The sequence below is a fragment of the Brassica rapa genome, chromosome A05 (genome assembly GCF_000309985.2).
Source record: "Brassica rapa cultivar Chiifu-401-42 chromosome A05, CAAS_Brap_v3.01, whole genome shotgun sequence".
In the NCBI taxonomy this organism is placed as follows: Eukaryota; Viridiplantae; Streptophyta; class Magnoliopsida; order Brassicales; family Brassicaceae; genus Brassica; species Brassica rapa.
Window position 1 is genome coordinate 16,782,447 of NC_024799.2, and position 17,975 is coordinate 16,800,421.

Here is a 17,975-nt window from a genome sequence, read left to right on the forward strand (position 1 = left end):
CGTTCCGAAGAGACGCTATGTCCGGCTGGGTCTGATCTATATGGGAAAAGAGAACTCCGATGTTTCTTGCCTCCTTCGCGAGAGAATCTGCACGCAAATTCCTGGTCCTGGGTATACGGTCAATGCTAAAAACCGAGAAACCCGCTTTAGGCGTTTGAATGAGACTAGCTCGGAGGCAAACGCCAGCCAGTCGGTGGGGTTTGCAATCATGTCCACTAGGTCGGAACAATCCGTCTCTATATGAATCATGGTGCAAAGTAGGTCTTGCAAACATGACATTGCCCATATGAGTCTTTCCATCTCAGCATGGAGAGGTGATATGCTTTTCCGGCATCTTTGCAGTCCATATGACATTTTCCGGCATCCATGACAATCCGTCTCTAGTAGTAACAAAATTAATTTGTGTTATTTTAGTAAACTTTCCTTTTATAAAACTTAACTTTTAAATATCAATCCGACCAAGAGATATAGAAGAAGAGTTTAAGAGTTAAGATTGTAATAGCCAAAAATTTAAACTGAAAATTACAAAGTATTTAAAACGATATAGTGGAAAATATTTTATCTTATCGTTTTAGAAATATTTTGGGCAAACATATGGAAAGCAGGTCAATGTGAGATGAATTATTTGTCGTTTAGAAGCGAAATAGATTTTTTTTTTGGTTTGAAAATGGGTTAAAACAAAACAAAAATATGAAATTTTGCCAAAAATAAATCTTGTAGTATCTATAGTTTCAGAGATCAAAGATAACTCGATGTAAAGAACTCACTCTTCTTTATTAATGCTTAAGAAAACTCACTCAAAAACTTAAGCTCTCACAATCCTCAATCTCTAAAACTCTCAAGTTATGTCACACTTTGACATCTCTTTATATAGAGATTATAACTTCCTAATCCTATTAGATAAACATATCTAGATAACTCCTAAATATATTATAACTCCCAAACATAATAGGATTAGGCCTTTTAGCTTGATCCTCAAGCTTCTTTAGATTTCAAGCTTATCTCAACATTCTCTCCCTTAAGCTTGAAATCTTTCTTCTCCAAATCTTGCATTCCTATGAGCTCCTTCATTTCTTTGAATTTGATTCTTCCCAAAGATTTAGTCAATATGTCAGCCTTCTGCTTGTCGCTTGGTACATGTTCAACATCCACTAATTCCTTCTCAACACACTCTCTTATAAAGTGATATCTTGAATGGATATGCTTGCTTCTGCCATGAAATACTGGGTTTCTTGTAAGCGCTATTGAAGACTGATTATCGAACCTGATCGCAACTCTCTCAACCGGTTTCTTTGTCACCTCACTCAGTAGATCTTGTAACCATATGGCTTGCTTTGCAGCTTCAGTTCCTGCCATAAATTCAGCTTCACAAGAAGACAATGAAACTGTATCTTGCTTGTGTGAGTTCCACGTGATCAAGCTGTCTCCCAAGTAGAAAATATGACCTGCAGTACTTCTTCCATCATCAATGTCAACATTATGACTTGAGTCGCTGTAGCCAATGAGCCTCGGAATCTCAGGTGATGATCGTGAAAATACCAAGCCTAGTGATGTTGATCCTTGTAGGTATCTGATACAATGTTTCATCGCCGCTCCATGTGACGTCTTAGGACTGTGCATATACCTGCTCAATACTCCCACAGTGTATGAGAGATCAGGCCTGGTGTGAAGAAGGTATCTTAATCACCCGACATTCCTCCTATACCGTGTAGCGTCAATGTCTTCTTCTTTGATTGACTTTGATAATTTCAAGCCGGCTTCCATTGGTGTTTGTGTCATATTGCAATTCTTCATCCCACTTTCTTCTAATATCTTTCGTGCATACCTTTGTTGATTCAATGTTATGCGATCTTCCTCCTGCTGAACTTATATTCCGAGATAGTAACTTAACCTGCCAAGGTCACTCATATCAAACTTAGTTGCCATCTCCTTCTTGAACTCTTCAACGTTTCTTTCATTAGCTCCTGTGATGAACAGGTCATCCACATACACTGCCACTACCAATATATTGTTGTTGACTGCTTTCGTATACACAGACGGTTCCTTGCTGCATTTGTTGAACCCTAGCTCAAGTAATATCCGATTCAGTTTATGGTTCCATACCCTTGGTGCTTGCCTTAGCCTATAAAGTGCTTTGTGAAGTAGATAGACTTTTCTTTCACTTCCTTTTACTTCAAATCCTTCTGGCTGTGATACGTAGACAGTTTCTTTTAGTTCACCGTGCAAGAAGGCTGTCTTAACGTCAAGATGATGAACAATCCATCCATTGGTTGCGGCAATGCTTATGAGAAGTCTGATTGTCTCAAGGCGTGCTACAGGGGCGAAGACCTCGTCGAAATCGATCCCATAGTGTTGTACGTAGCCTTTAGCGACCAGTCGGGCTTTGTATTTGTTGATGGTCCCATCCGCATTACGCTTAATCTTAAATATCCATCTCACTCCAATAGGTTTAGCTCCAACCGGAAGATCAACTAAGCTCCAAACTTAATTTTTTTTTATTGATCCTATCTCGTCTTTGCATGCTTCTATCCATTCATTCAACTCACTTGCCTCCAGGAAGTTCCTCGGTTCATTATTTAGACATAACAATAGCATCTCTCCTTCTTCTTCTGCGATCAGAACATAATCCTCTAGATACTTTGGCTTCGTTGTTTGTCTTTGACTTCTTCTTAGTGGCGATGTCTCGACTTCCGTATCGCTACCACTCTCGTCCTCAACATCACTAGATACGTGGTCGGTGATCTCATTAGTCTTAACATCCGCAGCTTCACCATTATCCTCGAGCTGTGAAGTATCCTCTGTTTTAGCGATTCCGTGGTTTCCAAACTCTCCAAGTGTGACAACAAACTCTCCATACTCGTCGTTGGTGCTCTGTTTCTTCCAGTTCCAACCTTTTGTCTCATCAAATATGACATCTCGACTCACTACTATCTTCCGTGTCTCTGGTTCAAGGAGTCTATACGCTTTCGACCCCGGTTCTGTTCCAAGATGAACAAGCATGCGAGATCTGTCATCAAGTTTCCTCAGATGTTTTTGATCATTCTTTGCGTAAGCGATGCAACCGAATATCCGAAGGTGATTGATGTTAGGTTTACGACCACGAAAGACCTCATACGGAGTCTGATCCTTGAGTGCTCGAGTGGCTATTCGGTTAAGAAGATAGGTTGCGTGTCTTGTTGCTTCTCCCCACAGGTGATTCGGCATATGCATATGCTTCAAGATGCTTCTTGCCATCTCCATCAATGTTCTGTTGCGTCTCTCCACAACCCCGTTCTGTTGTGGAGTGTACGGAGCCGTTAGATGCTGTTTTATCCCTGCTTCTTCGCAAAATAGGTTGAACTCTCTAGACACGAACTCACCCCCTCTGTCTGTTCTGAAAGTTGTTATCTTCTCTCTAGTTTCTTGTTCTACCACGAGTCTCAATTTCTTGAATTTCTCGAAAGCTTCACTTTTTTGTTTTAACAACATTGTCCACATATATCGAGAGTGGTCGTCTATGACAACAAATATATACCTGTTTCCAGCCAAGGTACTCGGAGTTATGGGACCGCAGAGGTCACCGTGTAAGAGTTCTAGTACTCTCTTGCACCATACCTTCCTCTGTCGCGTCCTCTGTAGTATCCTCTGCCTCCACGACCGCGTCCTCGCCAGTCCCTATTGTAATCCCGATTGTAATAAGGATTTGGTTGTGTTGTTTGATTCTCAGCGTTTGAATACATTAGTTTGGTCTGATCCTCTTGTGGTTCTTCTTCTTCTTCTTCATGTATGCGTTCTTCATACGCTTTCATACGACCAATTATGTCTTCAAAGCTGGTATTGTTTAGGTCTAGCACTTGTTCAAGGGAGGCGACAATGTGTATATATTTTTTTCCGTGGTAGGCTCGTCAAGAACTTCTTAACCAACTTCGGTTCTTCTATGCTGACTCCTAGGGCTGCAGATTTAGATGCTATCTCAGATATCTTTCCTCCAAAATCATCAATCTTCTCTGTATCTTTCATCTTTAACCTCTCGAATTCACTCATTAAGGTTTGTAGCCGTGCCTCCTTTACTCTTTCAGCTCCAACATGCCTAGCTTTTATCGCGTCCCATACCTTCTTGGCAGTATTGAGTTCGCTGACCTGTAAGATCAGCAGCTCCGGTATGGATTGAAACAAGAGAGCTATGGCCATGTCGTTCTTATCTCCTTCGGTGCTCTCCTCTTCAATAGCTTCCCACACCTTATGCACCTTTAAAGCAATTTTCATTCTTATTGCCCATACTGTGTAATTAGTTGTGTTAAGCATTGGACACTTGATCGAAGAAGATCCTCCCCCTTCGTTAGGTTTCATGGTCGAGGGTATGATTTCGGTACTCATCTCTTCCTAAGCTCTGATACCAAATATAGTTTCAGAGATCAAAGATAACTCGATATAAAGAACTCACTCTTCTTTATTAATGCTTAAGAAAACTCACTCAAAAACTTAAGCTCTCACAATCCTCAATCTCTAAAATTCTCAAATTATGTCACACTTTGACATCTCTTTATATATAGATTATAACTTCCTAATCCTATTAGATAAACATATCTAGATAACTCATAAATATATTATAACTCCCAAACATAATAGGATTAGGCCTTTTAGCTTGATCCTCAAGCTTCTTTAGATTTCAAGCTTATCTCAACAGTATCCACATTCACCCAGCCCCAGCTAAGGGTCAACTCGCGTATAGCTCCTCTCTCTTATAAGCATTTAACAAAAAACTTGGGCATGAATACATTTATATCAGTTTCATACCCGACGTGGGATGTTGGTGTTCTGTAACACAGACAAAATTTACAGTTTTGTCATTTCAATGTGCCCTACTTTATTGCTTTATTTCTCATTCAGTTTTGCTTTGTTTTAACGTTTGAATATACTTAGATTATAATGCTCGTTTATAACTTTCTAATGAGCTATTAATCCGGCTACGAAGACCATGGTTTCGCTGGAAAAGTAAAGAAAAAAAGAGTCAGCCTCTTCAACATGTCAAAAATCAGAGTTCCAACAAAATGCAGCTTTTGTTTCTTTCTCATTTCTACGGTATCTACTTGTCAGTTATAATAAGACACGTGTGTTTCTTGATTTTGACTGATCAGAATGAGAACGAGAATGGTAGTATGTGATTAGTTTTTTTATTTGTACTTCCTCACTGAGACTTGAAAGAAATCACGGTAACAAAGACCAAGCTTGCTACTTTTATTCTGTTTTAAAGATGCATCAAAATGTTGATGACTCATGAACTCATGCTCTCAATATCTCTTGGTTACTCTTCTATATGTCTGGTTGTCAAAATGTAACCACACAAATGGATTCGTTCAAGTGAAAGAGCTGGAGTTGAATAGGTGTGAAGGTGATGCACAAGACTTGCTTGAAGGAGTGCATGAGAAGCTCAACGTGCTTGCTTTGGGAGGTGAGACTTGCTATTATTACAACTCTTCATTCATTCCTCCTCAGGTTGCTAAAAACTTGATGCTTCTGTGAACGAGAAAAAACAAATGCTTGAAGGAAACGGCAAAGGCATTTAAGTATATGGGGCAGATAGTTGGCTTGATCGTCTTGTGAAAAAGAAGATAATAATCTTGATTTCAAAAGATAGTGTTGGTCTCAAAAGAGAACAGTAATCCAAATTGTATTTGTGCTCTTTCATGTGTATATGTAGCTTAGTCCTGAGTCCTTTTTGTGTCAGGCAAAACAAATCGTGAGGTTTTGAATAATGAAAACCGGTTATCCTAACCAAACCAATTTATTGTTAAAAGTCTGGTGGTTTTCATTTTGAAATAGTCCAACATGAAATCACAACTCAAGTGTAAATAACTAAATATAAAAATTACAATTAATTTACGACTGATTTTGCAACACGATAAAATGATTTTAGAATCTATATATAATGAGTAATTTTTAAGAGAAATTTTCTAAAATAGTTTTTTTAAATTTTTTTGTCACAAAAATAGCTTTCAATGAAAAAAATGACCAAAAATAAATTTTATTAAAAAGTAAAAATATATTCATGCTTAGAGTTTAGAGATAGGGCTAGAGTTATGAAAATAAGATTTCAAATTTAAAAAGAAAAAAAAATTAAAAAATAGTTATTTTAATCATTTTTTTAAAAAAATTTGTGACAAAAACTTAAAAATTGCTATTCGGAAAAATTGTCCAATTTCTAATCTAGGAATCAACAAAGCTTTCTCGATTCAATAGCTAAACATTACTTTAGCCAACAATCTTGAGGACTGGCTTTGAAGGATCTTTGCTCATTTAAAAACCTATATATAGCCAATGAAGTTTTCCTCTCCACCAGTACATTCAATTCATCGACATGTTTGTAGTTTGCTCCAGACTGTTCACAAAGTTATAACTTGGTCAAAAGATTGTAGTTGCTCGCCAGTTTCTTGAAGAAATGCATCTTCACAGACCTCAACTTTTCGGACATAAGCAGGGAAAATCTTGTTGTGTTCGGATGTAGAACTGGAAGAAACTTGACCATAGTGCTTTGATTTCAACTCTGTGCAAGATTTGAGATCCTCTTCGGTTCTTGCTTTGTTCAGCTTGTCGATTATTTCATTCAAAGCTGAAATCTTCTCCTCCCATTTACGTCTTTTGATCCGTCTTTTTACTTCATCTTGATCATCTGATTTACCACCCCGTTTCTGAACCTTCTCCAAACCGGCTTTGACAGTCTCTTTGATCCGCTTTTTGAAGGTCTCTGTTCTTGCGGAGTTTGATCTGAGCCTCAGTTTAAGCTCCGAAACAGTTCTTTTCTCCTTGTGTTGCTCAGAAGCTGCTGCTTCTCCAGGAACAAATGCCAATGAAAAGGCTTCTTCAAGTAGACTCACATTACTCATGTACCGATCAAAAGCTTCATCCTCCACTTCAATTTGTCTGTCTCTGTACTCTTTAAGCTTTGTAAACCGCCACTCGTTTAACGCTTGAGCATCCTACACAATGTAGAGAGGGTAAGAGGCAAAAAAAACAAGAAGAAGATTTTTCAAAGAGTGACCTTCCTCATTAGTAGTACCTTAATCGTCAAAGGCTTTCTCTGGCGAGCAGTAGCATTGAGGTTATTAAACTGAGCAAAGTTGCTAGAAAGATGGCGGATTGATGAAAATCTAGTTGTACTCCTGAAGCAGTCTCAGATAGAAGAAAAATGTCAAAACAAAGGAGCCATCATAAAGTATCTCAGCAACTAACAAAAACCAATTTTTAGTTCCATTGTACTAATATAAGCAAAAAAAAAAAAAGGTATGTACCCAGGAATGCCCTCGGATGCTTTGTGGTCTGACGATGGAGTAATTGGTGCTGTTTTCTCAGCAGAAGTTGCAACTCCTTTAAGAACTGCATCGACAAGAATACATAAACCGAATTAAGCAACATATATATATATATATATATATATATATATATATATATATATATATATATTTCTCACAAGCAATTCGCCTAAAGAAAAGATACTTTTATCAAACTCCAAACGCTGATCATTTTGAGTGATTATCAATGTCATCTTACCGTGAATAGGGCAGGGGTTCTCTGCTCTCGAACAGCAACCCTTACAAGATTGAAAGGGGCATCTGCAGTTATAACATTCATGCATGAAATCAATAAGCCATTAGCAGAATTTTGCAAGTGCCAATAAAACGACAAAAAGATTCATCCCAAAACCCAAAACATCTGAAAGTTTCAAACTTTGTCAAGATCGAAAGACAAAAGGTTCATCGAGATGACCTGGAGCGAGCGACGTTGCCGCATTGGATACACTTGGGTTTGTTGCGACCACGGAGGTTCGTAGTTGGCGTGACGGCGGCTAAAAGACCATTGTTAGTCAGAGACGGTGACGGTGACGGTGACGGAGCCGACATATTTCTTAAAGGTCAAAATTGAAGACCGTTAATTCAGACGAGAGAGAGAGAATGAAGAAGAAAGCCAACGACCAAATCTGTGTGATTTTGAGAAGTTCTCTTCTCTTCTATGATTTTGACGCAGCGGCGGGTCTAGGGCTCCGCTTTATTAAATTACCACGTGATTCGCTTTAATGGGCCTGGACCAAGGCCGATATGTTTTTTCTTTTCTTCCTCTTTAAATCGGACCCTATTTAAACAAACCAAATTATTCCATAACTCGATCTGTTATCAGATATTAAGAAAACTAGATGACTATCATGCGATATTGCGGGATAAAAAACAATGGGCAATTCATTCAAAATAACATTCAATAAAAAAAAAATAACCAAAATAGTTTTTTTTTTATTTTAAAAAATTTAATTTTTATTTTTATTTTTTTTAAATTTGAAACCATATCCTCAAAACTTTACCCTCTAACTCTAAACCCTAAGTCTAGATTAGTTAACCCTAGGGTATAAATGTATTTTTTATTTTTAATAAAACTTCTTTTGGTCATTTTTTTCATTGAAGGCTATTTTTGTGACAAAAACTTCAAAATGGCTATCCTACAGAATTTTTCTAAAACAATTTACTTATTAGTTATGATAAGTAAATTGTATATAGTTAAAATTTATAGTAATTTTGATAGACTAAAATTATTAATAAAAATTGATAGATAACTTTTGACTAGTTAATAATATAATAGGTAGACTCAAAAAACATCTCCTCCTCTTTACGGCAAGCGCGTGAGCGCCACCGCCGGCGCTGGAGACTCCCTCCTCTCACCTCCTTGTCTTTCCCTTGCTCCTCCGCCGGTTTTTGGGTTTCTCTTCCGATATGCTTAAGGTTATGGGATAGGGTTTCTCCTTCGGATTAGCTTCCGCTCGAGAGGAGGTTGAGGCTGATGGCGGTTCCTCCTTTCTAGTTTTTGCTGCGCGTGATGGTGGAGCAAATGTCCGGCTTAGCTTGTGGTTTATGGCGGCTCTTTTCCGGTTCTGGCTTCTCTATGTTGGTCGACTTCAGTGGTTTGATTAGTGTCTCTCTATGGTGTCGTCGAAGACCGATTCTTCTCCTATGTGGTCAAGCGAGCTCCAGAGGATATCACTACCTCGGGGCGGGGGGGGGGGGGGGGGGGGTGTCTACCAGAGGATATCACTACCTCCAAGGCTCATAAGCGTCATGGCGTGCAATCAGAAATGTGGTCGTCTATGGCCTCTATATGGCTGATCGATGTCTCTCATCGTTTCGGACCTCCTATGTGGTCTCTTGCAGATCCCTCAGATTTGTTTGGTGATGGCCAAATTTTTGAGCTTGGTGTCTGGTTTCTATGGGTTGATCTATGTTCGTTGACACCAAACATTGGGCTTGACAAGTCGCAGTTAACCTTTTACGGCTCTCGTTGGAGGCAACTGACGTTGCGGTTCTTAGGGTTGTGCCTCGGGTCGTAGTGATGTCATTATGATCAGTTGGTTGAAGCGCATATCCCAGTGCCCCAGTTTGCTCCCTTGATCAGCTATGGTAGTGTGTTTGACAATATATATATCGAAAAAAGAGGTAAAAGATTACAAAAAATAAAGGCAACACGTTTACAAAACATTATGATAAATTTAAACTGACAAATAAGCAAAATTATCTATATTTTGGAGAATATGATAAATAAGCAAAATCTCAAACAATATGATAAATTTAAATTGATGATTCCCTGGTCAAAATCATAAACATGACAAATAAAAAAATTTATCTAAAATTATGGATAATATGACAAATAAGAAAAACACTTTTCAAATGATAGTATAGATCAAATTACTTTAAATTTTGAAGTAATTTGTTCGTTTTTAAACAACTTTTGTTTCAGATCCCTTTTTTGACAGGTTCCGTTTATTTATAAAAATATTGACTGCTTATCAATATTTAGTGTTTTAAATCAGGTTGTAGCTTTAACCTTTTATCATTTCTTTCTTTATTATATTGATTATTGTCCTTGGAATTTTGAGTGTCACGGGAATACAATCAAAATTAAATACAAAAGTATACTTGGTTCGTTCCAAAATAGGTGATATTTTGAAAAGTATTTAAAGTTCCAAAATACATGATAGTCTTATAAATATATATTGAATTTATTTTTATTGAAAAATTTGTGACCAATAATGTTGTATAACTCTTTTCATGATTGGTTTAATTAATTTTAATTGATATTCTTAGTGTTACTTGTTAGAAAAAATGTGTATCTTAATTTTTGTACCTTAAACCAAAACATCGTCTATTTTGGAACAGAGGAATTATATAATTAGACTTTCATTAGGGAAAAATTGTTTTAATTTCATTTTTATTTACATTATAATTTACATATAGAATTAATTGACTTAGTATACAAAAAATGCAACTAAATTTGGTAAGAACACAACCGTTTTCATAAATTAAGTATATTAAAAAAGCAGGTGCTCTATCACTACAAGAAAACAACCGAGTTCCGACGAAAAAAAAACGTTGATATTCCATCGGAAAATGGATATATTGACGGATTACCGACGATGTTAAGACGATGTTAATCCGTCTGTATAATATTTGTTAGATTTCTAAAAAAAGAATTGAAAAATATGTTTTTAACTGACAGTTTGGACTCACAGTCCAAAAGAAAAAGACCTATAAATTCGAATTAAAATGTACAAAAATCCGAAATAATCAAAAACCAGTTTCTTGTTGACCAATGCAGACATGAACTTGTTTGTGAGAATATATATTAAATGAAGTAAGAATGTTGGAGAATGTAAGAGCTTATTCAAGAGAATAAAAAGATTAGGAATGCTTGTGAGTATAAGAGACTTAGAAAATCAAAGAACAGAAGTAACCAAATGTTGTAAATAGAAATAATTAATTTAATTTAAAACATCAGTTGCATGAGCTGTTTTTAAATTGACTTTGCCTACAATAAGCTATTATTAAATAGGGAACAGAGAGCATGGTTGAGTTAGTAGACAGAATAGACTAACAGGAGAAAGCGTGGTAAAAGGTGAATTAGATAATAGATTTAGGTAAGCAGTTTTCTCTATCCAACAATTATATTTTCAAATTCAAACCATTTTGAACCCTCTCCAACAGTCTTAATTACTTCTTGAAGTCCCCTTGAATGAGCTCACATCATTAGTTTGTCTTTCAAAGTAAGTTAGGACTTCACACTTGTTTACACTTAAAGTTTGGCTAAGTTTAGTGAAATTTTGTGAAATTTTGTGAAGTTTTGCCAACTATTCCTTTTCACCATTATCTTTCATTCTTTTTATTTCTTCTTTATTCCAACACTCTCCCTCGAATTTGACCATAGGAGATTTCGGGGTAAGTGGAACTGAAAATACTTGCCTCATTACGAACTTAAGTATGGAAAACCTCTTTGGGATAAAACTATCATTTATGGAAAAAGAGTGCAAGTACCCACAGCCTAAGGATTGGTCAGTGGGGTTTAAAGGGACTAGATCATTTTGGTAGGGTCCTTAGACCCTGTATTATGGCCGCGTTGGGTGGTATGCCTTCCTTGCATCACCTTATGAACTTGAAGACCTCTTTGTAGCTGGTTTGCTGTCTCTCCATTTCTTCTGACTTCATGTCATCTTCAAAGAATTTAATCCACCTCCAGCCTTTGTAAATGAGACACAAGTACATTATTCAAAAAAAAAACAATGCACATGTATCAATTCTCAAAAGATAGACCCATCCAAGTATAATAGAGAATGAAGATTATATTCTTCCCTGTCATCATTTTGGTAGAATGTTGGTGAGGAGTACACTCCATTTTGGATTATGCACTTAACTCCATAACTCCATCTCTGACCTTGCAATCCACGAGAACATCCAACATGATGGATGGTTGGTCAACATGTGGTATGCCTCCTTAGCACTTCCTTTTGAAGCACTTTGGATAATCAATAGTATTTTGGACCAGACAAGACTGGTAAACCCCTTGTCAGCCCTTTGGATGGACGACTGTGTTCTGGCTCAGTATGGAGTCCCAGATTGTGCCTTTAATGTGGGCATGTTTGGTCTTGAATAGTGAGACTTTGGCAGCCCACTCACACCCATCCTCAAGCTTGATCTAGAAGGTATAAGGGTAGGATTAAGCTTGGAAGTGAGCTTTTATCATTGCCTTGTCCTTGGACCACCGGCTTTCTTAGATTTAGTGATGACATCTTCTCTTCAATGTGATATACTCTATTACACACTAAATGAGCAAGCTCTCTATTCATTAACCGCCTCTTAACCATCTTGATAAATACTAAACTGATATGCCCAAGAGGTGTTGTGCAATGGGATATGAAATTCCTTAACCGTTGGTTTCTCATGGTCTCATTTGACCCATCATGTGTTTCCTGGACATCACAGAAACTAAAGAAAAAATAAGATCACAAATTGTGGACTGGAACATGGGACAGCTCTATGTCTGGTCACACTCTAATCAAACATTTATCAAGATTAGAATAACTATGGAAAAAACTTATCAAGTATCCTATAGCGGGTTTTAGACATTCAAATAACTTAGCAGCCTTAGGATAACTTACACATAAAACATAAGAAATAGACATAATCAAAGGAATGAGAGACTTCTTACTCTAAAAGAACCTGAGCTGGTTCCTTGACCTCCATTCCAAGCACCTATTTGAACTTGCGTGGTTTGAAGTGTGGATTCAGAATCCATAACCCTTCTTTGGTATGTATTTCCTTCTTGTAGTGTTCCCACCTCAATCCCCTCCTTTTCTTTTGCTTGTAATATTATGTTTTGTCAAGAGAAAGACCTTTGGCTTGGTTGGCCTAAGAGAGACCTTCTTTTGCTTCTAAGAAACCATGTGACCCTTGCTCCTTTTGGGTTTGAGAACACACTTCAACAAGGGAAGAAAACTTGTCTGACCTTATATATGCTTTATCTGATCATTAAAGGTTGAACTGAGGAGGATAAGTCCAAACACCTTGTCTTGTTATCTTCTTTCATTAAAGGTGGATGAATCAGTTGTGGCTGGTCTAAGCATGTCAAGCTCAGTCCATAATGACCTGAACTTCCTAAAATGCTCAGTGAATTTCCATTTCTTCTTGTCATAGATTGTTGATGGCCTTCTTGACCCCATACACTCGACATAGGTTAGAAGAGTTCACATAAACTTTGTGGAGAGTCTCCCACAGCTCATTTACACTTTCACAATAGTAATACGCTTCCATAATGGATGCTTTAAGGTAGCTTTGGAGGATGAACAATACCATAAGGTATTATTGCTGTCATTTGTTTGCTTCGAAGGACTGTCGTCACCATCCTGAACCCGAGAAGGTAGTTATGTCCCTTGTGAACCACTAGAATTGTCATAGTTCTTGAGTTCTCCATCTTGGAGTGCTATGGACCACTGGACAAAAAGGTGCACTCAACTAGTTTTGAGAAGATTGAACAAAAAAACAGAACTTAGGGAAGCTTTCTTGGGTTTCAAGAACTGGTAGGCTCTGATACCATGTGAGAATAGATGGTAAATGAAGTAAACTGGTACATAATGCATAAAAGTATCCAAGAGAGTAGAAAGATTGAGAGTGTTTGTGAGCATGAGACACTAAGAGAATCAGAGAATAAATATAACCAAGTATTGTGAAGAAGAATGATTAATTCAACATAATGACATTAGTTACATGAGATGTCTTTAAATAGATTTAAGATACGATAAACTATTAATAATAGAGAGAAGGGGATCATGTTTGATTGTATAGAGTAGAGTTACAGAGGATAAAGCTGGGTAAAGAGGTGACTAGGTAAAGATTTGGGTAAGAAGTTTTCTTTATTCAACAACTCTATTTTCAAATTCAAACCATTTTGAACTCTCTCCAACAATTTAATTTGCTTCTTGAAGTCAATTTGGACAAGTTCATCATCTCATTACTTTATCTTCCAAAATAAGTTAGGACTTCACAATTATTTACGCTTAGGACTTTACACTTGCTCACACTTAAAGTTTAGTTGAATTTGGTGAAATTTTGTTAACTCTTCCTTTTCACCTTTGTTTTTATTTTTTTCTTTATTCTAACACTATATTCTTTTTATTCAATTAAATCAAACATAATTTTTTTAAATTACCATAGCTACTATGACTAAATAAGAGATTATTTTAAAAACAAGAAACATATAATTTATATATATATTCACGAACCCATTTTCTTCTCTTCTCACCAGAGAGAGAGAGAGAGAGAGAGAGAGAGAGAGAGAGAGAGAGAGAGAGAGAGAGAGAGAGAGAGAGAGAGAGAGAGAGAGAGAGAGAGAGAGAGAGAGAGATGTGTATAGATTTTGGGTCTTGGCGTATTCTTCGGCGGTAGTGGTGAGATGCTGTTAGGTCTCTTTTAAGGTGGGTGCAGTTAGCCCTTGTGACTAGAAGGCGAGACTTTCAAGCCTTTTTCGAAGTCTGAGCTCTCCCTTAGTCAGTTGTAGCATTTTGAGGAAGCGGGTTGGTTGGAGCGTTTTTCTATGGTGGAAAGTTTGCATTCAGTTCTCGGAGGAAGTTGCATAGAGAGGGTTGTGTTGTTTTTTTTCAACCTTGGTCTGCTCTCTCGGTGGCAGCGTGTTTTTCTTGCTTTCACGACATTTTCGGGGTTATGTTCTCGAACTCAAAGCTTTGTGATGTGTCTTCTTTTCATCGTGCAGGTTCTGGTAGTTGTGGCAGGTTTACTAGCCACATGCCTCTCCAATAAGAACAGTCTCTAGCTTAAAGCTTTGATAGGTGGTTCATGTGGGTTCTCTCGGGTTCAATAGGAGTAATAAGGTGCTTGTGAGCTTTGTTAAAGAAGAGCAGAGGAGGCTGGTTCCGATAGTTGGTGAAATGATGGCTGATCTTCGACAAGTGCTAGTTGCTCAGTATCCCTATCCTGGAGCAATCTCCTTTTTTTTTTTGAATTATACAGAGGTATCCTGCCCCTACATAAGTGATCCATACTAGTCACGTGTTGCTACGTGTCGGTCGTCTGTCCCTGGCAATGCTGAAATGTTAATTTTCCAGTGGCCGGGATTCGAACCCAGGTGGCGGTACTCACAGCTGTAAGTCCTTTACCACTAGAGCTAGAAGCCCCGGTTAATCTCCATTTTCGTCTATCGCAATTTCTGGTCTTGTTATGGTGTTGTGCTTGATGAACATAATTGGATTTTCGTGGTGGGTGATCTTTTGGAAGCGAGCTTGGGAAATCCAATATCTACCAGCTCGTGATTCATATATTAAAGGTCGTCTCAACATTGAGTATCCATAACGTGTGTCGCTTCTGCCTTACTGGACTTCTTTTTTTTTAACGTTTAGTAATCGTGTAACAATGTTATTTATTGTTGTAATTATAATTTGTTCTACTATGATATTTGTATATTTTTGTAATTTTTATAAAAGACCTTGAAAATGGTAATACAATCTTAACATGTTTACAAAAAAAACATATAAATTTGTAATGTTTATTTTATTATAATCTATCACAATTACGAGGAAAAAAAATAATTAATCTAGTATTCTCATTTTGTCAAGAAAGAAAACTGCGTTTGTCTATGTGTATAAAGTTTTACGCGAATATACCAAATTGACGAGTTATATTTGTTTTCGTCCAACTATTTTATGTGTTAAGATTACTTTCCATTAACATTTTGCCAAGGAACCAAGTCGCTGTGCCTGTGATCTAAAATATTTAGACGGAGGTCGCTTTCTTTCCAAGTAAGCTTGTCTCCATAACTCGGAATTATCTTTGTCTAAGCACGTACATGATTTTATATCTACTACGTCAAATATTTTGATTCGTGCACTTGTTAAATCCATTTCTAGATTTTAAGATAACTCAATCTACAACATTTATCTCTCTTTTTAAATTTTAAATTTAAAAATGGCTCGCATCAATACTTCCATAGATTTTTTTTCTGAAAACAATACTTTCATAGAATTGATAACAAACTTTATTTGGTTAGGAACAAATCTTATTTCGTTAGGTTTGATTTTACAGAACAATTTTGAAAGAAATAACTAAAACTATCAGCATTTAATTATATTCAAAACTTATGAATTTGAGTATTTGACTCTGGTCCAGAAAACAATATGCATATAAACCTTACGAAATTGAATTTGAACCATAAATTCTCTATAAAAAAATCTGAATTTGAATTTTTCTTTTCTGAATTTGGTTATAGTTTAAATATAAATAAATTTCAATTCGTTTCATTTAATAATCCAAAGTCATCATGCCGCACGTGAATGAACTGAATGGTACCAACGAAGTTGGCAGAAAACGTAAATAACATTAAACATGAAACGCACCGTATCATTAATCAATAATGGACTTTAAAACGCAGAGTAAACGCCGTTAAAACGCAGAGTAAACACTTTATAAAAGCACTATTCCTTCTTGTTCTCTCCCACTTCTTCAAACTCCGAGAAAGTGAAGAGAAACGCGAGAAATTTTTTGTAAAGGAAAAAAAACATGGACGAAGATGGTTTTTCGCAATGTCCCAAACACTTTTCAAAACGCGGTTTTATCGGCGTTTGCCCTTTCTGTCTCCACGAACGACTCTCTTCCCTTTGCCCTGACTGTGCTACCGATATACCATGCTCCTGTAGCTCACGCGCCGCCGTGTGTTTCTCTCCGTCGTCTTCTTCGTCTTCCTCTTCGTTCTCCCTCTTTGCCTTTAGTTTCCCTGGGAGCGGGTCCGTAGGTCAAGTCGCGAGTTTGATCGAATGCGAACCTGCGTTTCGGAGATCAAAATCGATGGCGGTTCCGATTAAACCGGATACAGTTGACGATTCCGGGTCGGGTATTGAACCGGCTCGTGGGCTGAGTAGAAAAACGGTGTCGTTTTGGAGGATGTTGATGGGAAACAAAGGAGGAGATACGAAGCCGGCGATCATGAGGAAGTCGAGATCTGTTGCGGTCGTGGGAGATATGAAATACCCTCCGGCGACGGGAAAAGGGAAGGGGTGGAGTTTTCCGAGCCCGAGTAAGGTTTTTCGGCAATCGAAGATGATATTTCAACAAAGGTCTCCATTGTACAGAGGTTGAGATTTTCTGCTAGTTTCTTATTGTTTTTGTTTACTTGAGTTTAAAGCAGGTTATTAATTTGTTCATTTTCACCTTTCTCAAATCTGTGTATTATAAAGTGGAAAATATTAGTTTCTTGATTTTTTTTAATTGTCAGCGAATATGATTCTTCTTTATTAATTGTCTGACTAGATTTTGATCCGTCTTTTTAAAATACGGAACATTACCTCATTAATAGTTTCAAATGTTTTGTTAATTTAAAATGAATTTTTCTATTTTAACATTTTTTGTATTTAAATCAGCCGCTTTTATACCCGATCCGAATCATTAGTTGAACTGCTAAACCCAGTGATCTGATATATAATCATGTTTGGGTTTTAAGAACTATCCATTACCCGTTGAAATCCGCAAAAAACCCTCTAAAACCTAAAGTTAACCCTTGAACCGATGAGTGATTGATATGTAATCCAATTTAATTTAATATATTGATATAAAATATAATTTATTTTTATTTATTTTACTAAATAATGATGATTTAGTTATTGAAATGTATATAATTCATAATACAATATGTAGTAATTAAATTAATTTAAATTTTTATCTACGTTTTAATAATATATATTCATAAAAATAGATTTGTACAATTTGTATTTTTTTGTAACACCTGTACAATTTGTTAAAATTGGATTTTTAAAAGTGCATTGACATACAAATATTTAGGATAAATAATTCACGATCAATTTTTTTTTCTCAATGGGCATTATTAAACATTTTAAAGAAATTCTCTAGGATAGACCTAAAAAAGTTTTTGTCACAAATATAAATTTTAAAAATAAAAATGACCAAAATAAACTTAAATGTTTTATCAAAAGACGTAAATATACAAATTATACCCATAGAATTAATTAATCTAGACATTAGAGTTTAGAGTTAAGGGGTGGGGTTTAGGGTTTAAGGTTTAGGGTTTAGGGTTTAGATTTGAGGAGTGGGGTTTTGGGGATAAGATTTCAAAATTTAAAAAATAAAAAAAATTTAAAATTTTCAAAATAAAAATGTTATTTTGGTCAT

The 17,975-nt window shown here is 36.5% G+C and overlaps 2 protein-coding genes across 2 annotated transcripts; one reads left to right on the forward strand and one right to left on the reverse strand.

Moving 5' to 3' along the window:
- Window positions 1-6,137: 6,137 nt before the first annotated feature.
- Window positions 6,138-8,010, reverse strand: LOC103874760. Its single transcript, XM_009153202.3, has 5 exons — window positions 7,744-8,010; window positions 7,528-7,589; window positions 7,269-7,353; window positions 7,037-7,139; window positions 6,138-6,956 (listed from the first exon to the last, which is right to left on the reverse strand). The coding sequence occupies exons 1-5, from the start codon at window positions 7,875-7,877 to the stop codon at window positions 6,363-6,365; spliced, it is 978 nt and encodes a 325-aa protein (XP_009151450.1). The 5' UTR covers window positions 7,878-8,010; the 3' UTR covers window positions 6,138-6,362.
- Window positions 8,011-14,176: 6,166 nt separating this feature from the next.
- LOC103874759 lies at window positions 14,177-17,089 on the forward strand. Its single transcript, XM_033291480.1, has one exon. The coding sequence runs from the start codon at window positions 16,353-16,355 to the stop codon at window positions 16,926-16,928; it is 576 nt and encodes a 191-aa protein (XP_033147371.1). The 5' UTR covers window positions 14,177-16,352; the 3' UTR covers window positions 16,929-17,089.
- Window positions 17,090-17,975: the final 886 nt, after the last annotated feature.